This window comes from Balaenoptera borealis (assembly GCF_965194805.1).
Source record: "Balaenoptera borealis genome assembly, chromosome: 3".
NCBI lineage: Eukaryota > Metazoa > Chordata > Mammalia > Artiodactyla > Balaenopteridae > Balaenoptera > Balaenoptera borealis.
In genome coordinates, this window is record NC_138866.1 from 125,233,103 (window position 1) to 125,256,381 (window position 23,279).

At 51.1% G+C, this 23,279-nt stretch overlaps 2 protein-coding genes and 1 long non-coding RNA gene across 8 annotated transcripts in view; 2 read left to right on the plus strand and 1 right to left on the minus strand.

Annotated features, from left to right (window-relative positions):
- Positions 1–27: 27 nt before the first annotated feature.
- SH2D7 (SH2 domain containing 7) lies at positions 28–10,597 on the minus strand. The gene is made up of 6 exons (XM_082386790.1): positions 10,376–10,597; positions 8,920–9,009; positions 5,709–5,874; positions 5,207–5,419; positions 3,178–3,837; positions 28–1,720 (listed from the first exon to the last, which is right to left on the minus strand). The coding sequence occupies exons 1-6, from the start codon at positions 10,549–10,551 to the stop codon at positions 1,670–1,672; spliced, it is 1,356 nt and encodes a 451-aa protein (XP_082242916.1). The 5' UTR covers positions 10,552–10,597; the 3' UTR covers positions 28–1,669.
- Positions 10,598–15,174: 4,577 nt separating this feature from the next.
- Positions 15,175–15,796, plus strand: LOC309626263. The gene is made up of 2 exons (XR_014243074.1): positions 15,175–15,243; positions 15,548–15,796. It is a non-coding gene; the product is annotated as an uncharacterized lncRNA (long non-coding RNA).
- A 6,879-nt stretch (positions 15,797–22,675) lies between these two features.
- Positions 22,676–23,279, plus strand: part of TBC1D2B (TBC1 domain family member 2B) — an 87,222-nt gene continuing 86,618 nt past the window's right edge. For 3 of the 6 annotated variants that reach the window (XR_014242205.1, XM_082383635.1, XM_082383637.1), the window contains exon 1: positions 22,677–23,124. Coding sequence is in view for 3 of the 6 variants with exons in the window: in XM_082383635.1 (XP_082239761.1) it covers positions 22,768–23,124 (357 nt within the window). In the remaining 3 variants the exon portion in view is untranslated. Of the gene's footprint in view, positions 23,125–23,279 lie in introns of all 6 variants that reach the window. The other 3 variants (XR_014242204.1, XM_082383636.1, XM_082383638.1) reach the window with 3 other exon arrangements.

Here is a 23,279-nt window from a genome sequence, read left to right on the forward strand (position 1 = left end):
AATCCCACCATTAGCAATTCAGTCTCTAAGCATTGCCTTCCCACTTTAGGCACCAACTTTTATTTCAGTGCTCATGTCCTTGAGGGGAAGACACATCTGTGCCCCAAATCTCCGAGTGAGCACCACGAAGAGATGTTGGGTGAAAACCGTTTCCATTTCCCTCATAGTGATAGTCATTCCGGTGAAGATTTATGGAGTACGAACCATGTATCAGGTACAGGGTGACCAGATCACATAGGGATGGCCAGCAAGCGCCCACTGGCTGGCTCCAAAAACTGCCCAGCAGCGCCCAGGCTGACCCAGGCGGCCAGCCAGGCTTGGGCCTGCCGTAGGAGGGGTGACCAACTGTACAGTCTTGAGCAGGCCGCTGATTTACTCTCAGTCCCTACAACCCCCCTGGGAGGTAGGGACTCTTAGAGCCCCATTTCTCAGAGGGAGACACTGCAGAGCCAAGAGGCCGCTGTGGGTAGGTTTTCCCCACAAATGTGAACTTGAGCCACCTCTGCCCAGGGAGGGGGCCCGAGGGGGGCTATGGTGTTCTCTCTGGGGAGGGTTAGTTGCCTGGGGGCAGTGAGCAGGGGGCAGCAGCCCAATTGCTCACCCTTATGGAGGTGGGGACACATGGGTATGAGGGGGAATGGGATCCCAAGGGAAGGGGAAGGAAGGATCCTGAGGGAAGGGGACTCAGGAGGAGCCAGGCTGACCTGAGGGAATGGCTGTAGTGAGAGGCCTGAGGGCCCCGTGTGTAGAGCTGATGCCTGGGCAAGGCCTAAGGGCCCCCAGGTGGGGTCTGGGTCTCATGGGAGGGGTCTGAGAGCCACCCCTAAAGGCCAAGGCTGGCTGGAGGCAGAGGGCAGATGAGGGTGGCCTGGTCAGATAGGGATGCCGGCGAGTACCCACTGGCTGGCTCCAGAAACGGACCAGCAGCGCCCAGGCTGCCTGGCTGGCAGGTGGCTGCTCCTGTCTGGGTCTCCGTCTCCCCGATCTGCAGCAAAAAGGGTCCGACTGGGGTCTGCCCAGCTTGCATTATGAGGCTGGGCCGAAGGTGGGGGCAGAGAGGGGCTGAGGGGATGGTCCCTGGGAGCCCAGGTGCCTCAGGGTCAGAACCATCACCTCCGAGGCCGGGGCTTTGCTGCTACTTCCCTGGTTTCTTGCCCCAACCCCCCTGGGGCAGGAGCAGGGATGTGGCCCTGGGCCCTCCCTCCTTTCTGCTGATGGTGCCACAAGGAGGGGGACTGGTTTTGGTTTCAAGAGCAACTGAATGACATCACTCAGCCAGTTAGGAAAATGCCAGCGCTGCCACAGGGCCTGCCGCACGCTCAGTAAGTGTTCAGTGGTGGGAGGTCAGCACGGTCAATCTGTCCAGGCCCGGCCTGCTCATCTTGGAAATGCGGTGGCCTTTGGCCAGTCCCCACTCCTCTCGGGCCTTGATTTCCTCTGGATGGGTGGGAGGCACTGGGGAAGCAGGACACAGCCCTGAGCTGCAGGCAGCTGGAAGGTCCCCTCCCATCCTGTCCCCTAGGCTGTCTTGGAGCCTTGTTCCAGAGCAGGCTGGTTCGATCTCAGGGTCCAAGGGGTGCCTTCAAGCAAGCTGAGAGCTTCCCAGTAAGCCCTGGCATAGCCCAGATACTGGGAAACCCGCTGGTGAGCTTCAGAAAGCCAGGCCTCCTCAGGATCTGTGCTTCTTGTCTGTGAAGAAGAGCCTCCGGAGCTTGTCAGGCTGCAAGGAGGGAGAAGACTTTAGAGCCTGGGTCCCTGGACAGGGAGGGGAGGGCCAGGCTCAGGGCATCCCTCGGCAGCGACTGGGGGCTTGGGCTCAAGGCCAGAGAAAGGCCAGGTTGGAATAGTGATAGTTGCTCCACCGCCCCTCGCAGTGCCAGAAATTCCACTCCAGCCCTCTGGTTTGGATGAAGGATTCGCCCTCTCTGGCTAAGGAGGCTAGGGGAAAGTGGAGAAGAAAGGCCAAGTCCCCTCTTCCCTCACTGGGTCCCCTGGGGTCCCCAACCCCAGCACTGTCTGCCCCAGCCATGCCCTAGGTAGAATGGGGGTGGGGATGTACATGGTGCCACCAGGGACCGGAAGGACTTTGCAGCTAGAGGAAGTGCAGTCATGGGATGTGGCTTCTGTGGTTCTTAGAAGGGCTGTCTGCAGGCAGGATCTGTGGTCCCGGGCGTCAGGACCTCAGAGGCAGCCTTGCACCAGGCGAGCTCCCTGTCCTGGGGTGTGTGGGCACAGCCCTGCCCTGGGGGAGGAGATGGCAGAGCTTCTGGTGAAGGCCTTTCAGCTGGGAGCTCGGGGTTTTGCTGTTCAAGCGGAAGAGGAGGTCTGCACGTGCCCATGGTCTGAGGCTGTGCCCTCGGGGAGTGGGCTCTCCCAGCTCATCGGCTCCAGGCGTAGGCAAATACGCTGGGGCTGAGGGCTCAGGAGGGTTCCTCTGCCTCCCTGGGAATCCTGACCACCTCCCTCTGCCCTCCTGATCCCTGCTTCCCCTTTTCTCCTTTCTTATCAGAAATCCCCAGGAATATCAGCTGCTCACTGACAGCCATCTCTGGGCGGTGTCCTGGGCACATAAGGATGTCTAGCTTCACCTCCTGGGCAGCCGCCCCTGGACACAGCCATAGGACCAGCCCATTTTACAGATGAGGAAATGGAGATCCTGGGTAGATGCTAAATAAGAATACAGGATGCCCGGTTAAATTTGAACTTCAGATAAATGAGGAATAATTGCACTATTGGGGACATAGTTATGCTTAAAAAAATTACTCATTGTTTATCTGAAATTCAAATTAACTGGGCATCTTGTATTTTATCTTGCTAAATCTGGCAATCTTAGTTGCGGGGGAAACTATCTTGCCCAAAGCCACGTGGCTAGGGAGTGGCTGAGCCATGAAAAGGGCCAAGGCAAGTCAGACCTGGAGCCAGGGCCCTTGTCCACCTCTCTGAGGCTCTGAGACGCTTGCAGTGGCCAAGAGGGAGGGACAGGAGTCCTAGTCTGCCACAGAGAAAGACATCAGAAGGGCCTGGAAGCCTCCATCTTACATCCAAACCTAACATCTGCCTCTCCCACCATCTCTAAGCAGAAGTTAGGGCTGGAAAGTTCTGGGCAGTGGCAGTGACCTGACCTGCCCATGCCTGAGGGCCACAGGTACCTCCTACCACCCCACCCGTGGAGCCCACCTTATGTGTCCGTCCAGTCTCCTTGCTCCTGGCTGCCGGGATTTGTTCATAGGTGTTCCTGGGCTCTGGGAGTTCCGGGGCCCCCAATATCCTCTCATAGCCACAGTCTGTGGATCCTGAAAGCTTGCTATATGTGGGACTTGCTCCAGGATAGGGGGGCCTGGCTGGGCCACCCCAGCAGACTGTGATCTGCTCGTAGGTACTGCTGCCTTTTTGGTCTGGCGTATCCCTGGCCTCTGGGAGGCCTTCTGCCCGGATGAGCTCATAGATGTCTGCAGAACGGCTCAGTTTTGGAGACCCCTGACTCCAGGTAACAGCTGAGGATCCTAGGGCCTCAGAACTGGGGGGCAGGAGAAGGCCCCAAGAAGTGGGAGACACTCTAGGGCCCTGGTCTGGGCTCACCCCAGAGAGGGCAGGTCCCGGGCCATCAGGCTTGTTCTGGCTTCCATCTGAGAGTCTCCTCAGGGCCTCCTTGCCTGCGGAGCAGGCCTGGCTGCTGGCTGGAACTGGCCCCTGCCTGCCAGACACATCTGTGCCCCGGCCTAGCTGTGCCTGGTTCATCTTTCTCAGGTCTGCATAGATGATGTTGTTGGGGCCTCCAAAAGACTCGTCCAGAAGGGAAGCACTCCTCTCCGGGAGGGGAGGCACCTTGATGGGGGCCTGGGAAGAGAGCAACAGAACCTCTTAGAGGTTACCCTGTCACTAAGTTGCCTTCTGGTAAACTGCAGGTCTCTCAGAGAAGCTGAGGCCCCTTGTCTTGGGCTCAGTTTACCTGACTGTTACGTGCAGGGGTTGGTTGACATTCGGTGTCCCTGCCAGCTTCACGCTCTAGGACTCTGAGTATGGTCCTTATGTTGGCATTCAAGGCCAGGGGTCACAAAATCTACCTCCCACCCAAGATCATCCTGCCCTGCTCCTCTCCCCTCCAGAGTGGTGGTCCCTCAGAGCCCCCTGAGCCCACCCACTCACTGCTCCCTTCCCCTTCAGAATGGTCCACCCCCAAGTCCATCAACTGTGTATTTATTCAACAGATATTTAGTAAGCACTGTGTAGACGCCGTCCTAGGTGCCAAGGGCTCAAAGATGAGCAAGCCCACCTCTTGGGAGTTTACATTCTAACCTGGAGATGGGCAACATACTGCTCTGTTGTATAGTTTAATGTGGTGGATGTAATATATGATACAATAATATATCACAAGATAATATACTGTCGGCTCATGATCAGTACTATGAAGAAGAACAAAGCAGAGTAATGGGATAGGGAGAATGGCTGGTAGGAGAGGGGATATTGTCTATAGTTTAGGTGGGCCTCCCTGAGGAAATGACATCTAAGCAGAGAATGGAATGCAGTGAGAGTAGAAGCCGTGCAGATGTCTGGTGGGAAGAGCATTCCAGGCAGTGGGTACAGCAAGAGCAAGGGCCCTGAGGTGGGAACGAGGTTGATGTGTTTAAGGGAGATCCAAAGGCCAATGAGGTTAGAGAAAAGTGAAGAAAGGGGACAGGTAGCAGGGCACCTGGTGAGGCTCTTGTGGACCCTGGTGAAGATTTCAGATTTTATTTTAAACATGAGGAGAATCCCTCGCTGTGATCTGATATATATTAAGAAAAATCTCCGTGAGTCCCTCCTGTGAGTTGCTGTGGAGGAAAATAAAGTATTGACTCAGAGGCATCCCACTCTACAGTTTACAAAGGGATTTTTCTGACATTTCATATCCATTCCCTCATTCAAGCCTCACAGGAACCTCAAGATTGGTAAACTGAGGCTCAGAGAGGTTATGTGACTTGTCCAAAGTCACTCAGCTAGAAAGGCCAAGCCAAGGTTTGAACCAAATCCACCGGCCAGAGGCAGGCCACAGCATGGGTGAACCACTGGGTAATTCCAAGCTGGGCCGCTCCTCTCTGGGCCTGGCACTCACCCTCCGCAGCCTGAGGGGCTGGCCAGTGTGGCCTCTCCGGGCCTGACGGTGGACGTGGCACCCACATTCCTGGTCTAGCAACCCTGACTCTGGGTAGCCCAGAATCCTCCTCACCTCCATGCTTTCTTCCTTGGAGAGGTTCCAGGGACTTGCATCCAGGCTCTTCTTTTTGTAGAGGAAGGAGACCTGGGGCTTTGGAGAGGGGCGGGGGCTGGCAGCCTTGTCTGGGACCACCGTGGGGGACACTGCAGCAGGCAGGTTTTCCAGGCCCAGATTGGTCTGATGGAGGCCCAGGGTGATGGCGTCATATAGATCACTGTCCTCTAGCTGGAGGCGGTGGGGACACAGCAGGTGTGTGGTCATACACCCCTGGCCAGCCTCTGGCCTCCTGCCAGAGACTGCTGGCCAGAGACTGAAACATTCCCACCAGGTCCCTGACCTCAGGTAGAACGCTTCCTCCATCTCCCCTTCTCAAATAGGGACCATGACCCTGCACTGAGTGCCCCTGGGTGGCAGGAAATAGGGAAGGCAAGGAAAGGCATGTGGTCGAGTGGGGGACACCCCTGGCCTGGGCACCCTGCCCCACCCCCCGCCCCCCGGGAAGAGAGGTACCTACCCGGGGGCAGGCAGTAGCCAGGGTCTCCCCGAAGGGCTCAAACTGCACCTCCTGGTAATGGCGCACGAGCTCGGCCAGGGTGCCGTGGCTCTGGGTGTCCCCTGAGACGAGGTAGCGCCGGTTTCGGAGCTGGTTGATGACAAAATGCCGGCAGCGGTCACTGCCCCTGCAACACAAGCACTTGTGGCCTGGGGCTGCTGACAACCGGCAGCCCTGCCTTGGCCCAGGGCTGGAGCTGACCCGGGGCCATGCTGCCCACTTGGGCCTTGACGTGTTCCTCTGTAAAGTGGAACTTGACATCCAGCAAACCCAGCCTTGCAGGTGATAGGGAGCGGTTTTTCAACGCCCCCCGCCCCCGCACGTCAGTCAGGGAGGAAAGGGCCAGGGCCGGGGTAAGGGGGAGTGAGGCACTCAGCTTGGAGTGTGAATGCAAATTTAAAGGGATGCCACAAAACTCAGTAATCAAGATAACTAATAATGCAATATTTTAGAAAGTCAAAGTTAATACCAAAATATCCATGATGAGCAAAGTATCTAAGGCTTAAAGATGAGGAACGAGCCCACACTTGGCACAACTCAGCCTTACTCATCTCACCCAAATCCCGGCCAGGCCAAAAAGATGGAGTTCCAGGTCCCATCTCCACTCCAGCCTGTAAAGTCCCACCCTCTTCATTTTCCTTTTTTATGGAAGAGTAACGTAAACACAGTGAAGTGCACACGTCCTAAGTGTGCAGCTCGATGAATTTCCACATATGAACATTCCCATGTAACCACCGCCTAGAGCAGAACAAAACATTTTCCGGCTCCCCAGAAGACTCCCTCGTGGCCCCTTCCAGTCAAACGTCGCCACCACTCTGACCCCCATCACCATAGATCAGTTGTGCTTGTTATGGAATTTCACCTAAATGGAATCATACAGTATTTCTTTTTTGTGTCTGGCTTCTTTCACGCAACGTTATATCTTTGAGATTGATTGATGTCCATGTAGAATTAGCTTCTTTTTCCCCCCCATTGATAGGTAGTATTCCATTTAATTAAAAAAATCCACAATTTATCCACTCTGCTGATGGACATTTAGATTATTTCCACATCTGGGCAATTATAAATAAAGCTGCTCTGAACATTCTTGTACATGGCTTTTGCTGAATATATGTATTCATTGCTATTGAGAATATCCCAGGAAGGAGAATTGGGTGAGGGATGCACGTATGTTTAGCTTTAGTAGATTATGCCGAATTGTTTTCTAAAATCATTGCCAAGTATGAGAGTTACAGTTGCTCTGCATCTTCACCAACTATTAGGTAGCCTCTGTCTTTCCACTGTAGCCAGTCATTGTGGTTTTAGTTTCTATTTCCCTGATTGCTAAAGCTGCTGAACACCAGTACGCTCACTGCCCTTTTGGACCCTCTTTTAGGAAGTGCCTTTATTTTGCCTGTGTCATCTTTGTCTCATTGATTTGCAGGAGTTCTTCATATAGTCTGGATATGAGTCTTTTATTAGGTGTATGTATTACAATACAAAACCTCTCCAGCACTGTGGCTTGTCCTTTTATTCACTGAATGGTATCTTCTGATTAACAAAAGTTCTTAATTTTAAAGAAATCCAATTTGTTAACCTTCTCTTTTATGGTCAGTACTCTTGTGTCTCGTTTAAGAAATCTTTGCCTGTCTCAAAGTCATGAAAAATATTTCCTATGTTTTCTTTTCCTATGTTTTCTTTTGCTTTTCTCACTTGGGTCTGTGAACCATCTAGAATTAATTTCTCTGTATGGTGTGAGGTGGGGGTCATTTTTTTCCATTTGGATATCCAATTGCTCCTGTACCACATATTGAAAAAAACCAGCCTCCCCATACTCCTCCCCCCTGGCCCCTCCCTGCCCTCCCCCCCGCTGAATTGCAGTGGCGCCTCTGTTGCAAATCAGGTAACCAAATGTGGGGGACTGTTTCTGGATTCCACTGGGCTATTTGTATATCTTTGTGCAGCCCCACTTTGATCTCTTTAATAAGCTGGCACTCCACCTAAGATCATGTTTGAAAAAAAAAAGCCCTGATGCTGAAAAGACATTTGAAAACTGCTGAGTTTGTATATTTCAAAGTGCTGAGGACCATACCTGGCACATAGAATAACAATAACTATTTTAATAATGACTAACATTTATTTATTTACTATGTTCCAGACACTGTACCAAGCACTTTTAAAGGTATAAACTCATCAAACCCATTCAACAATCCTATGCAATATTCCCATTTTACAGATGAGGACATGTAGGTGCGGAGAGGCAAAGTGACTTGCTCAAGATCAGGATTTGAACTGGGGCAATCTGAACAGATGATAATTTTGAATCTGAATCTGAGGCCTTTGAGATTTGCCCTAGAGCCCCAGCCTCCCTCCCTCCCTAACTAGGGGTGGGGGAGGGAACTTCTTCCTTTTTCTGCCTTTCCACACCCAACCTACCCTTGGGACAGGCTCTGACATCACCACCTCTGACTTCATCCTGGCCATCTTGTCTCCTCTTCTCCATACCCACTGCCTTACCCTAGCCCAAGCTTCCTCATCTAGCCCAGACCTCACCCCTCAGTGGTCCCCACTGCCCCCATTACCTCCAGCACCTGTCTTGAGTCCTCCTTCCATAGGCTGCCTGAAGTATCCTCACAAAACCTAAGTCTGACCAGGTGACCCTTCATTGTCTACAGACATAGCCAGGCATCCAAGGCCGTCCTGAGCTGCCCTCGGCCTTCCTCTCCAGGCATTGTTGCACTGGAACCATGTGTCCTTCTGCACGCGGCAACTTGTGGCTTCCAACACCTTAGTCTGCCCTGTCTCTGTTCTTTTGCATATGCAGTTCAATCTATTGGAAATGCCTTCCTAAACCCCAATCACACCTCCTTTTCTGCCCATCAAGTTGCTGTTCTTCCTTCTATCCTGTGCTCAAAATCCACCTCTGTGAAGCCTTCCCCAGCCTCCCATCAGGAGGAGGTTCTCCCCTGCCCCCCACCAACTCACCCCCTTGAAGGTGGGTGCTTCATCCTAGTATATGGCCGGTGCTGCTCAGAAAATGTCTGATGGACATGGACGGATGACTGAGGGAGTGAAGGAGTCAGGGCCCAGGGAAAGCCCAGCAGTGTGGGCTGGTGGAGATTCCAAGCTTATCTGCAAGACTGGCTTGTGGAGCCAGAGCCTGCCTGCCTTTGCAGAGGGCTTCCTTTCTTACCTGTAGGACAAGATGTAGCCGGTGGCCTGGTCGCTGAGGCGGATGAGGAAGGAGCCAAGAGCTTTGTCCCTGAGCAGCTGCTCTGTCTGCCTGGGCAGAGGACATGCCGTTAGCTGGGGCTGGGTCCCCACAGCAGCAGGAGCAGCCTGACTTAGACCAGCCTCAGAGTCCCTGCCAGCCATGCCCCAGACCCAGTGCACAGATCTCCAACCCTTTATAGAGAACTCCGTCAGACTTTCGGCTGGTTCTGTGGTCGGTCTGGGTTCAGTCAAGCAAACTCAAGACTCAGTCTGGGGCTGGCTGGGTTGGAATCCTGAGGTCACATACACACACACCCCGCCCCCACTACTGCCTCACCAGCAGGCACAATAGCCACTGCCCCTCTCCACCTGAATATCCCTGCAGGAAGAAGGAATCCATATAGCTGGAGGTTTTTAGGTTTGTGGGATCCTTGCCTCAGGACTGCTGTGTACAGTTGTGCAGGATGTGTACTACACAGTAGTTTCTGCAGGGAGAAGGCGTTGGTATGTCTGGAGCCTGACCACGACGGCAACTCATAGGTTCTCATCCCCCTCACTTGCATGTCCCCTTCAGCCTCAGGCAGCTACGAATAGCTCTAAATGATGCCAAGGATTTTGGAGGCATGGTGGAAATTCCAGCTGTCTTCTGGTTTGGCAGTACATAGACCAGATATTTCCTCACCCACTTGTTCACCATATACTAGCTGAATGCCTGCTCTATGCGGGACCAGCTACAAACTTTGCAGGGCTCAGTACTAAATGAAAACCTGGAGCCCCTTACTCAAAAAGTTAGAATTTCAACATGGTGACGGCCGCATGTTCAGCCAAGACTGGGGCCCTTCTGAGCAGAGGGCCCTGTGTTACAGCACACGTCAATGCCCGTGAAGCTGTGCCTGCTTCAATGCCAGGTGCTGGGCCAGGAGGACCTAATGAGTGGTTGCATTTGTCATTCCTTCAGCTAGTGCTTTGGCAGCTTGGAGATCCAGCCCAATCAGAAAGCCAGCCTCCACATCTTGGCCCTTATTCCTAGAGTAACTGTATATCCAGGTTCGCCTGGGAGAGTCCCCACTTAAAATAGTTCTCCTAGTAAGTCCTCTTACTAACAGTGCTCTGGTTTGGATGATGAATGAAACAGTCCCCCTAGTAATTCATCAGGTTATCCGGAGCTGTTCTGAATGCATCCTGCTCTAGCCTGCCCCTCTCTGTTTCTCTGGCAGCCTGACAGCCCCAGCCATCCCAGCCCTACACTCAGAGCCGGGGCCAGTGCCTTCGCCCACCTTGCCCACAGAAGTGGCTGTCAGAGAACTCGGCATTCCTCAGTCTGTTCCCCCACCCACTGCTTCCTGGGGTCCCTGCCTAGCCCAGGGAAAGGGGCTAGCCCCTCGGCCCTGGGGGTCTAGGGGCCACGCTGGGCACGTGGACAGGGGCAGCCTTACTTGCGGGTGATGAATCCGTGAAACCAGGGGGGCAGGGCTCCATTCTGCAGAATGAGGGGGGCCTGCGTCTCCGTGAACCACCTCAGGGCCAGCTCCTGCAGCTCAGCCAGGGCCTGGCTGTCCCCGGCCCCCTCGGGCCCCCTGACCAGGCTGAGCTGCCTTAGGTGGCCCTCCATTCTGGCGAGTACTGATGTGGAAGCAGAGCCCAGACCACCCGTACGCCTCTATATCTGTGTGCACCCCGGCTCATTTGCCTGAGTCCATGCCCTCCCCAACCACCCACGGCACACAGGAGCCCTATTGTCACCTCTGACGATATGCGGCTGGTTCTCCTCTCTGATGCTCTGAGGCGGGGCACCTTGGCTGTCTGGGGACATTGAGGGAGGGTCACATTAGCAGTCAGAGAGGAGCAGGAGAGGGATCCCTGACTTCCTGGCTAGCAGATGAGCTGCCCCACTGCGTTTGGCCCCTTCGCCCAACCTCCGGTCTTTGTCTCAGCTAAAGACCAGACTCTGGCTAAAGTCCAGGCACTGCCACTGTTAGCAAAGTGGTGAATTTAAATTCTACTTATCCTTCCTTCATGGCGGCCACTTGTATCTTGGTGAAGTTCTGGGCTGATTAATTCCTCTTTCCACTCAAGATTTATTGTCTACTGTGTGCCACGTACATCTGGGCCCTGGGAATAAAGCAGCAACCAAAACAGCATTTTGCCTCATGGCACATATGTTCTAGTGGAAGGAGACAGATAATAAACAAATACATATATAGAATATGGGGTCAAGTGTAATAAGCACTCCAAGAAAAAGGGAGAGGAAGAGGAGGGCATGGATTTTGTTATTTAGATAGGGGGTCAGGTAGGGAGTCAGGGTTGGGGGAAGCCTTGCCCAGGAGGTGCCACTGGAACAGTGAAAGAGAGTGCCAGGCAGGTACCTGGGGGAAGAGATGCTGCTCCCAGCAGAGGGAAGAGCAAGCACAAAGACTATGAGGTGGGACTCTGCTGGAGGTCCTGAAAAACAACCCAGAAGCTCATGTGGCTGGAGGAAGAGCCCTTTGGAGTAGCTGGGAACCCTAGAAGGGCTGCCATAAGGCTTTTGAGAGGAAGCACTGCACCAGTTAAGGCCCAGGATATTTGTTCACGCAAACATCCCTGAATCTCTAGTGTGTTTCCGAATTTCACAGCAGAAATCCAGGCTCGGTTGACAGTGAGGCAGGGGGTGTTGCAAACAGTCAACCCCAAGGATCTGGGTTAGAATCCCGCTTCCATCACACTGGCACAGACCTCAAGGCAGTTTCTAAGTGGTTGCAGATAGCTCAATTTCTTCATCTGTAGAATGGGAATAATTTTTAAAAAGCTACTTTCTAGACTCTAGGGTCATTATGACAAGTAAATGAGATAGCATAATAGTTAAGAATGAGGGAACATATATATAAATTCCAAAACAGGCAGAACTGACCGATGCCAATAGGAGTTAGGATAGTGTTTACCTTGGGGAGTGTATGACCAGGAAGGGCTGAGGAGCTGCTAGGGGCTGATCACGTTCTATTTCCTGATCTGGGTGGCGTGTTAGGTGAGTGTATTCACTTTGTGAAAATTCATTGAGCTCTGCGCTCATGAGCTATGCAGTTTTCTATGTATATGTTCTACTTCAACAAAACAGCTCATTTGTAAAAAATGAGGATGCTACAGCCATATTTCTTTGGTTCCAGTTCCAGCTGACCAGCTATGGGACCTTGAGCAAATGACTTAATTCTTCTGGTCTTCAGTGTCATCATCTTTGAAACAGGGAGGAAGAACATGACCTGTTGTTTGGAAGGTAAAATGCGTTAAGTCTTCAGAACGGAGTTTGGAACATAAGCTATCAGCATTAGCTATTACTCTGATGATGATGATGATGATGATGTAATGACTCTGAAATACAGTGGGTCCTCCCCTATTGGTAACTATTTTCGTTATTACTATTATTATTATTATAATTTCATCATGGTCATTCTCAAATCAAAATAAAAATACCAATGGCAAGTGTGTGATACATATGATTTAGAGAAAAGGTCAGGGCATGAGGCATACCTGCAACCTCAACCTGGACAGCTCATTCCCTGTCTTTGAGACTCATTTTCCACCTCTGTAAAAAGGGTTGCAGAGCATCCACTTGCCTCACCTGTCGATGGAGTGAAATACTGCAGGTCGTGCTCTTCACACAGGGACAGCCCCACGGGCACATAGCAAGTGTTCCCGAGGGTCAGCTACCGGGAACATCACTTTTATAAACAATTTCCAGCCTTGACAGAGAGGAATCAACTCCAGCCAGGGGACACCGAGAGGGATTCACATACTTGCGAAATGGTCTTCCTGTCACAGATATAAGCCAGGGATATACTGGGGTCATAATGGAAATCCCAGGGCCAAACTAGCAAGGACTGGAATTTCCTAATGTGGGGTGGGGGAGGAGTAGGAGTGGATTACATCTTTATCTTCCCCAATCTCTAACTGAAATTCAGCATTTCCTTCCATGGTGAGTGCAGAGAACAAATCTTATTAGTGTTCGTAGCACCTGTGACTTTGTCACCAAAGGAAATCACAGATATTATCATATCACATTACAGCTGCTGCAGACATCTTGAGATATTGATTTTGCTCATTACCCCAAGATTATAATAATTAGACCCAAAGCTGGATCTTGATATTTAACATGCTAATAAAGAAGCACATCGTATTACTGCATCACAGATATTTAGATAACCGTATTTCAGGATGATTGATTTCCACTGTAATTCTATGTATTTTATTTCGTGCATTTAAAAATATTATTCTGAGAAAAAGTTCATGAGTTTTACCAGATACCAAAGAGGTCCATGGCCCAAAAAAGGCCAAGGAAGCTGGGGTCTGACCCAGAGTTGGTTTGTTGCCAACATGAGGTCCTGGAGGTATTCAAATACAAAGAAATGTGTTTCTATAATTTTCCATGAGGTGTTCTCTCTCCACCTTCGTTTTAGGTGGGGCACTTTTATGAGCAGAACCTGGCCATTTGCATAAGAAGACAAAGGCTTTGTGTACTGGAAGGGAGAGCCCAGGATGGCTGCAGGACAGATGTGAAGATTCCAAGGTCAGGCAAATAAAGGAGAGTCTATTTTTATACTCAGAGGAAATGGGGGTGAGGAGGGGTTGAAGCCAGGTTTGCAGGCGTCAAGAGAGCTCTGTGAAAGATTGGGGATGGGTTTTCTCTGACAGCGCTCCACATCCCACTGTTCAGTTCATCACCTGTGCTCACCTACTAAGGGCTGGGTCCTGGGACAGAGAGAGGACCCTGGAGCAGCCCCTCCCTCCTTCTCCAACCCTGGGTGCCCAGAGGTGTCCAGAGAGGAACTAAGAGGATTCAGGCTCTGCAGTCAGACTAAGTGACTTAAGAATCCTGGTTCCCCCTTTGCCGGCTTTGTGAGTTTGGAGGAGGTACTTCACTTTGCTGTGTCTCAGTTTCTCATCTGTAAAAATGAAAGGGAGAAAAAGTATGCACCTGGTAGGGTTTGGGGATCCAGTGAGCTGATCCGATGCAAGGGAGTGGTGGGGAGGCATGGTGCACATGCAATAAGCATCAGCCCCAGCTCCAAGTCATCCCCCTGCTGGGAATTCCCCAGAATTCTAAGTCTCTGTCTCATCGAAACTTCCTTGTCCTAGGTTCTCCATCAAGGTCATGCTTCTCCTGTAGGACCAATAGATGGTAATGGATTATCCATTAAATTACTCTCTCCCGAGGATGCTCAGTCTGGCATGCCTTCTCAGGAGGAAAGCGCTCAGATTTCTCCAGAAAGATGCTCAGGGTCAGTGTCTTTCCAGCTGTTTTGATGAAAGCCCACTGAGTATGGCCAGAACCCCAGCACTAACGCTGCCACTCCTTCTTTCTTGAGCCTGTGCAGTGGGAACATAGTACATGGCCAAGTGCTGCTGGCAGCCAGCCTCCTGGGTAGAATGCCAAAGTGGGCTTTTCAGTAAATTCTAGTCATATGTTCACTTTAGTTTATGAACACTGCATTTTCGTGCCCCTTAGTTAGTTATTCCATTAGAATTTGTCCCACAATAGTAGTGAGTGGACAATGAATGATCCTATTTCTTTTTTCTCAGATTGTCCGCCTTATTCTCCACTGTATTCTGTGCCTAGAATAGTGCTTGGCACTGTTAGATGCTCAATAGGTATATTTTATTTTATTTTATTCTTTTGATGTGGACCATTTTTTGTTAGTCTTTATTGAATTTGTTACAATATTGCTTCTGTTTTATGTTTTGGTTTTTTGGTCGTGAGGCACGTGGGATCTCAGCTCCCCGACCAGGGATCGAACCGGTACCCCCTGCACTGGAAGGTGAAGTCCTAACCACTGGACCACCAGGGAAGTCCTGGTATATTTTAAATTATCATCCAAATTCGTGATACAGCCACACGGTTTTTAAAAATAAAAAGTGTAAAAAAGGTATCAGTAAAAATGTTCTCCTTCTAGGCATTAACCCCCATCTACCCAGTTCCATCTCATTCCCACAAGGAACCACTGTTATTCATTTCTTGAATGTTCTTCCTGGGTTTCTTTATGCTTATTCAAGTAAATATGTATATTCTGATTTTCCTCCCTTTGTTATATAAGGGGAGAATCCTATGCAGTGTTCTGCACCTTGCTTTGTAAAACTATTTAGTAATATATCTTAGAGTTCCTTTCATAAGAGTACATAGAGGGATGTCATTCTTTTTGTTGCAGCTGCGTGGCTGCACCATCATTTTTGTAACCGGTCCCCTACTAACGATCATTTGGGTTGTTTCCAGTGTTTTTATATTTCCAACAATGCAGCAGTGGATGACCTTATACAGATTTGATTAAACATAAGAGTGAGTACATCCATGGAACACATTCCCAGAAGAGAGATTGCTCAGTCAAAAGGGTATTTGCATTTGTCATTTTGACAGATGTTGCCAAATTGCCTCCTTTAGGGGTTGTAGTCATTTACACTCAGGAAATATTGAATGAACGAATAGACGAATAAATAATATATCCAAGCTCAGACATTTGGGGGCCCCCAGCTTGCAAGAAAAACTGGGAGGGGGCTGATGCTGACTCAGAGAGGTCACCAATTTTACCGTGACTCTTGCGGCACCTTGATGTCACTGAGCAAGCTCATCTTTTCACCTGTAGATCATGGCTGTTGGGGTCAGAGGGCAGTACCCAGAGATGCTCCCTACAGACGTCTTCCCACCAAACAGGAGTCCTGTTTCATTCACAGGACAGTGGCCAGGTACTGAGAACTTTACAAGGGCTGATTAAAATGTCTGAGACCTGAAAAACAACAACAACAACAAAACAACTCTACCACTATTGGCTCCAAAATCCAAAAGGAGAAAACTGCAAAATCACAACAAATGCATAATAAATATCTATACAATATATTGTTGCATCAGCTTCATTTAGTATTCATAAAAGTTTCATCATATTTGAAAATGGTTTGGAGGTCAGATTGTCTTACCTCACAAGAATCCCCAAGTGTTCAGGAAAACTGCCAACAGACTGTTACCAATTGTCAATTAAATGAATTCTCAAAGCCAAATCATTCCAAAGGAAAATTATAAAAGTAATCATTTCTAAAAAGTTCAAAGTAAAGAAAAATTATATACAGTATTATACATAAGATATATAGAATATTATGTCATATATAATATACATATGTAATGTTAATACTATAATTATATATAATATAAAATATTAATTAATATTATATTGTATATAATTTTAAAATTTCAAATGTGGCTGTGTCATTAAATTTATTCATTTATTTATTTGCTACATAGTGAGAGGCAGACTCCAAAAGCAAGAGTGCCTTGGACCTACCAAGGTCTTAAGAACACTGCCAGCCCCACCTACTCCACAGAGTACCCCTGCTCTGGGACTGTGGGCTCCTGACAACCCCGGAGGAAAGGGAACCCACCCCTCAGATCAGAGGCGCTCCCCCGTTGGTTGTACCTCTCAGTTTTAGCAGCAAGAACAAGACGTAAATTTATTTCTCTATAGATTATCTGGCCTCACCAGTGAGTAGTTCTGAGTCCCACGCAAAAATGAAAATCTACAGAATTGCATGCTGTCTGCTCATGAGAACTAAAGAAGGGCCGGGTATGTAGGGATCAGTTTAGGGCCCGTTGGGAAGATCAGGGGCCAAGGACCATATGTTGGAACTCTTGTTCTATAGTTTCTTGGAGGCCAGATGGCCGCCACGGGTCCTGGCACACCTGACAGCTTGGACAGCTGCAGCTGCCCCTCCCTTAGTCCTGTCCCCGTCTCCCCTCCCCTCACTTCACAGCCGGGAAATGGAGGCCCACAGTAGATCTATAACGATGTTGAGCCTCTATCATGTGCTAAACACTTCAAATGCATACATATGATTGCCTTTCCTCTTTATAACAGGTAGACGAGGTAGCATTACTGTCTCCATTTGTCCTCATTGTAAAGATGGGAAACTGAGACTCAGGACTGGAAATGGCCTGCTTGAGACAAAGAGTAAGTCAGTGGCAGGGCTTGGACCAGAACCTGGGTGTCCCAGCCCGGTTCCTAATAAATATGCTGCATCTGCCTTCCATGCCTTTGCTCTTGACATCTCCCCTACCTGGGGCTCCTTTCCTTGCTACTCAAATTCTATAAGTACCTAAAAAATGCCCTGAATCAAAATTAATAAATATTTTGTCAATATATTCAAACTTCAAAATACAAAACAAATCTTAAAACGTTCTCCTCTTCACTCCAAGATCGGCTCTTTCTGGGTCTCCTCACTGCCCATTATCAATCACATCCTGACTGCCTTCTGGGACCTTCCCTCCAAGGTCTTGTCTCCTTATTGCTTTGTTTGCACAAGCACCTTTTAAACTCCTTTGGAAACCCCTTTACCCAACCAGGATGTTGTCTAAACTTCTATCATTAGAACAGCATCTCTTCAAGACTTCAATGAAAATGCCCCCACCTCCCAGGCTGGGCCTCACAGTGGAGGCTGCAGTCCTAGCGCTTGTGTGAGCAGGGAGGAAGAATCTGAGCTCAAGTTTGGCTGAGGGAAGGGGATCCTGGGAAGGGGACGGCAAGAGGGCCCTTGGGAAAGGTGAGTGGGGAAGGCAGAAGGGCTAACAGTGTCCTGGGCACAGTGTCAGGCCCAGAAACAGGACAGTGACCTGAAAGGACAGGGCCTCTGCAGCTACAGCCCCATTGCCTCCCCTGGGGTCCAGTTCTCACCTGCTCCCTGGGCAATGTGGCTTTCCCTAACTCCTATGTGGGCCTCGCACGCAGCCCCTGCAAGCCTTCCACCCCCCATCAGCTCCCAGGGGCACCCAAGCCTCTACCTATCTGAGCCCTGGCTACCTGGTCCTCGGGGCTGGGAGCTTGCCCAGCACCCCAGATGCCTTCCCTTCAGGAAAGAGAACCACAGGTGTGTAGATTTGCCTGCCAATTTGGTAGGGAAATGAGGCATCCTGGAAGCTGGAGATGGCAAATCTAGGCCGAGATGGTCCCATTTGGGAGCTCCACTGTCTAAAGCTCCCCCACCTGCCTAGACCAAGAGCTTCCTGCAGCAGGGGCCAGGCCCACTCCTTTTGGAGTTTCAGCATCACTCAACACCAGGCGGAGGCAAAGAGCAGGGGCTGGCGATGTTTACTGAATGAATCAGCTACCATTCTGAGGCCTTAACACCCATCAGGGGCTGTGTCAAATGCTTTGCATTTGTTATCTCGTTTAAGCCTCACAACAGCTCTAGAAGGTAAATGCTATTATTATGCCCCATTCTATAGATGAGGAAACTGAGGCAACGGGAGGCTGGGTGATCCACCTAATGTCACACAGCCCCTCCTTTATTTGGGAAACCGTCCCCCCCAACTGCCAGAGGGCAGGCAGCGTGGTGCAGGGCTGTGTGGAAGCACGTGGACAGCTCTCTCCCTGGTGGTGGTGGGGTCTCCCTGTGGGAGCTGTTCACCCTGGTCAGTGCAGCCTCTGCTCTGAAGACGGTCTGGCTCTCCCTGTTCCCTCTGCCACCCTCCAGTGCTCCGCCCATTCACAGCTACGGTACACCAGCCTTGCCCCATGAACTCTAGTCCCCTCCCCATCCAGGCCAACTTCCTCCAGATGTGCTCTGGGTTGAGCAAGGCCCCACCAAGGTTGCACTGTGTCCCGCCGCCCCCCCCACCCCCCCCCCCCACCGAAAACAGAGCCAGCTCTGCCAGTACTCTCTGCATCAGGCACAGAAGGCCTCCATTGGTGCCATCTGTGTGTGGCAGGGTGGTTAGGGCAGCTTCTCCAGCAGGGCCGGGGAAGATGCAAAGTGGTCATGCTTGCACTGACCAGAGTGGGCTGCCAGGCCTGCAGGATGAGATAGCACCCTGAAGGGAAGGGTTAGGTCGGTTGTAATGGCTGGAAGGATCAAGAGACCTTTGAGCATGGAGGCTCAAAAAAACAGAGCCTCTGCTGGCCTGGGGAGCTATAGGGAGAATGACCACAGGCCCTCACAGCTGTGCCTCATGCCACTGACACATTTCAGAGCAGGTGGGGCAGGGCTCTTGGAGATCACCTTGCCATCCATTCCCTCGTGGAATAGGTGGGAAACTGCAGCCCAGAGAGGGCACAGACACACCGAAGGACACACAGCATATCAGGTGGTAAGGTCTACATTCCTCTCTGGGCTCCCCACGGGATTGTGGGCTCCTCCTGTGGCAGGTGGGTGTCTTAGTCAGCTCTGTCCCCTGGGGTCTGAGAGATGCAAAGGCAATGTGGCTGGGTGCTTCCTCAGAGGGCTCTCACCCTGTCCTTCTCTGGGGAAACTGGACTAGGGTGAGTCACTGGCTCTGTGTTCCCCGGGGTTCGCCCAGAGGCTGGCCATGTGGGACCAAGTTCACTGCTCAAATTTCCTCTTTTTAGTAAACAGCAGCCACTTCCTCCTGGGTTGGCCATTTCCTCCTGGTCGCTGGTTCCTGAGAGGCTCGAGGGGGCAGGGGCTCACATGGGCAGGCAGGGCAGACCCTCTGGCACCAAACTCACCCGTACTGGACATGGGGGAAGCATGCAGGCTGTGTAAAGCTGGCGTCTGACCACAGGACATTGACCTTTAATCTAAGAGACTTTGGAAACTGCAAAATGTCAATAAGCCGTCAAAGAAGGGTGCCAAGGAATTAGGAACCACCAGGGGCAGGCCCAGAAGGTCCATGTAGGAGGGCCTGGAGGGGGGTGATCTGGTTAGAAAAGGGTGGAAACTGAAGCTGCATTTGTTTAGCATTTTACACAAAATATAAAAATTTGTCCAAAATAAAGTTGGAGAGCGGTGTTAAGAGAGACGAGATGAAGGTTCACTGTCCAGCCCCCTTCAGCTTGTAGCTTTAGGAAATGGGGGGTGAGACAATGCAGGATTTGCTCACGAAATAACCAGCATCCCAGGGTGGCCCGGAGAGAACTGGCAGGGCAGGGGGGCCTGGGAGAAGTCTGGAGGATCCAGAGGGTGTTGGGGTCTGTCCTGGAGCCTTGGGCCTCTTCTGCTTGCCTCTGCAGAGACGTGGGGCCCTCCAGAGGCCTCTGCTGAGATGTTGCCACTGGCTTTGAGGCCTCCACACTTTGCCTTTCTCATTGGGGTCTCTGGGCTTGTGGCTGAGCAGCCTCCTCAGAGGGCCACATTCTGGGCCTGGCCAGAGCCTGGCAAAGGGCCAGGAGAGTTTAGATATAGAGTCTTTATCAATAGATAGTGTAGGTGCAGCACCTGGGTCTGCCAGCTTTCAAGGGGCCTAGGAAATGTTTGTAGCCTAAGAAAAAGATAATGGCTGCAAAACCCAAGAAAAAGGGGAAAATCAAAATTAATAAATATTTCATTAAATGTCTACAAAGTGTAACATTATGTCAACTTCATAGTTATCATAAAAATGTCACTCCCTTTGGAAACAATTTATAGGTTGGGTTTTTTTCTCACTCAGCCAGAATTCCCAATAGACATGATGACTGCCAAGATATGGTAGCCAAACGTAAATTAAAATGAATTCCTCGTAGTCAGATACTATCCAGAGCATAATTCTAGAAATTCCTTCAAACATTTTTAGAGCAAAAATTATGTTTATTATGGGATGTGGAGCATTTTAATATGTTTGATATGATATGGGGTGTGGCCTCCATAAGGAAGAGGGGAGGGCCTGCGAGCATGTTAAAATGACAGGGAGAGAGTGGAAGTTCAAGTGCAGGAGGGTCAGGCTTGAGGCCAGCTTGCCCACTGAGAAGCACAGACACCAGCTCTGGGAGGGACGGCAAAGGTCTCTTGTCTAGTACCATTTGCCCAGCCCCGGCCAGCCAGGCCAAACTCTTGCCCAGGGTGGGGGGCTCACTCCTGCCACCCGTGAAGGATGCCTTCCTCCTGCCTAGCAGGTATCTGCCTCCACCAGATACCCCACAGGGCTTAGTTCCATCCTCTCAGTCGACAGTCTCCGGTCACCCCTACTTTTGCACAACTCACTGACAGAGCTGAGGGCGGAGGTGGGCTGTACCCCACTCCTGCCCTGCGGCCTCCCGTATACCTCCTGTGTGTAGCTGTGTACTGCAGTCTCAGTTCTCCCAGATCTTCCCCTTTCCATAGCATTTCCCGGTCACATCCCACCCTGGCTGCCTTCCCCACAAGCCAATTAATCACAGCCCCTCTTGCCCATGGCAAGACCCAAATTAAACATGGTTCCCTCACTCCTGAGGGTGGCCCATCCCATCCCGGCAGTGCATTCTCTGGCCTCCCATGTGTTGGGGCTGCTAGAGCCCCCTCTCTGAACCTGTTGATTTCAAAGGACATCAATGCTCACTGTATAATAATAATAATAATAATAATTGATATACTGAGTGCTTACTATGTAAGCACTTTTACATGATCTTGTAATCCTTACAAGAACAATGGTATGAAGTAGCTACCTATACTGTCCCCATTTTATAGATGAAGAGACTGAGGCTCAGAGAGGTAAAATAACTTGCCCAAAGTCACACCTCTGATTAGTGGCAGAGCTAGGAGACAAATTCCATCAGTCTGCACTCAAAGAGAACCATAGGGCACTAAGGTAGAGGCGTCCTTGCTGTGGCCAGCCAGCCAGATTCTTGACGGGTCCTGGGGAAAGGGGTGGTCATGTGGCAGCTAACATAGAGCCCGTTGCTGGTTGGCTGGCGGGGTAAGCTCACTCTTGCTACCTGTCTCCAAGTAAGCAGTCTAATTTGGTATCCCTGTCCATTTCAGAAAGCTCGATTTTCCACCTGCGTCTGTTAGTGTGTCTGTGTAAAAACATGCAAAACAAAGATGAGATATTGTTTTGATTTGGCCCTTTCACAAACATAGCTATGACCTTCCTTTTTTCTTCAAGTAAAGTGAAATTTGTATTCGTTTCTCCCCCACATCTTTCCATGGCTCATTCCCTCACATCATCCAGGTCTCTGCTCCATGTCACCTCCTCAGAGGGGTCCCCCTGACCCTCTGGAACGTAGCCTGCCACTCCTGCCCTACATGCCCCCATCCTCTTACTTTGCTTTTTTGTGAAACAATGGCACTTGCCTCTTGAAGTTATTGTGAGAATTCAAATGAGTTAATATATTAAGCACTGGTAAGTAATACATGCTATTTAAGTGGTAGTCCTTTTTAAAATTTCATCACAGCGTGTATACAACACAGTATATATTTATCTGTCTTCTTTATGTAGTTTGTATTATCTCTCTCCCTTACTACTAGACTATTATCTCCATGAGGGCAGGTAAATGATTGGCTTGTTCACTGCTGTGTCCTCCAGTGTCTGGAACTGTACCTGGCACATAGAAGGAGTTCAGTAAATATTTGTTGAAATCGGTGAACGAACTGAGGTCTGGAGAGGTGGGAAGTGCTTTGGCTTTCATTCACGCATTCTATAAACATTTACTGAGCACCCACTCAGCGCCAAGCAATAGGCTCTCTCATTTTTGTAATACTAGCCTGTGAATCTGGCAGGGCAAAGATTTAAAAATAAAGTTTTGTACTGAGGTATAATTTACATAGAGTGAAATGTACAGTTTTAAGGGGACCCCTGATGAATTTTGAGAAACGCGTGTTCCAAGTAACCCACACTCCCGTAAAGAAATAGAACAATGTTTCAGCCCGGCAGCGCGAGGTTTTGAGCCCCAGGTTACACAAAGGAACAGAGGGCAGGGGCGACTCTTCCGGACCAGGTTCTGGGGCGCCCGCGGGGCCGCTCCGGGTGCGCGCGGGCGCTCCCGGGGGCGGGCGGGGGCGGGACTACAAGTCCCAGGCTGCTTTGCGCGCCCGCCAGCCGTGCGGAGCGGCGGGGTTGAAGGGAGGGGGCTCAGCGGCGGCGCCGAGGCGCTGGGGGCTGCGGCGCTGGCGGTTGGAGCGCGGGCTGGCGATGCTGGGGCCCGGGGCCCGGGCGGAGGAGGGTAGCATTGGCGAGGGCGCGGCCCCGGGGGCCGCGGCGGAGCCTGGGGCAGGGCCGGGGCGGGAGCCAGCGCGGCTGTGCGGCTACCTGCAGAAGCTGTCGGGCAAGGGCCCGCTGCGCGGCTACCGCAGCCGCTGGTTCGTGTTCGACGCGCGCCGTTGCTACCTCTACTATTTCAAGAACCCGCAGGACGCGCTGCCCCTCGGCCACCTGGACATCGCGGACGCCTGCTTCAGCTACACGGGCCCCGACGAGGCGGCCGAGCCCGGCGCGGAGCCGCCCGCTCACTTCCAGGTGCACAGCGCGGGAGCCGTCACGGTGCTCAAGGTGGGACAGCGCGCCCCGCAGCCCCGCACCTGCCTCCCGGGAACCCGCCCACACGCCCTTACCCTGCTCCCCCTGCCTAGCCTCTGGGGCTGCCCCCAATGCCCAGCTCAGCCTAGCTCCTCTGACCATCGAACTTTTTGCATACCCTCCTTTCT

What these genes read in the sequence shown, in the direction of transcription:
- SH2D7 (XM_082386790.1), bottom strand. Translation starts at nt 10,551, where the DNA reads ATGGAGGGCCACCTAAGGCAGCTCAGCCTGGTCAGGGGGCCCGAGGGG. An exon ending in TGGCTACTGCCTGCCCCCGG is followed by an intron (nt 5,420 to 5,708) that starts GTAGGTACCTCT and finishes CACCGCCTCCAG; the next exon opens with CTAGAGGACAGTGATCTATA. An exon ending in AGACTGGACGGACACATAAG is followed by an intron (nt 1,721 to 3,177) that starts GTGGGCTCCACG and finishes CCCTCCTTGCAG; the next exon opens with CCTGACAAGCTCCGGAGGCT.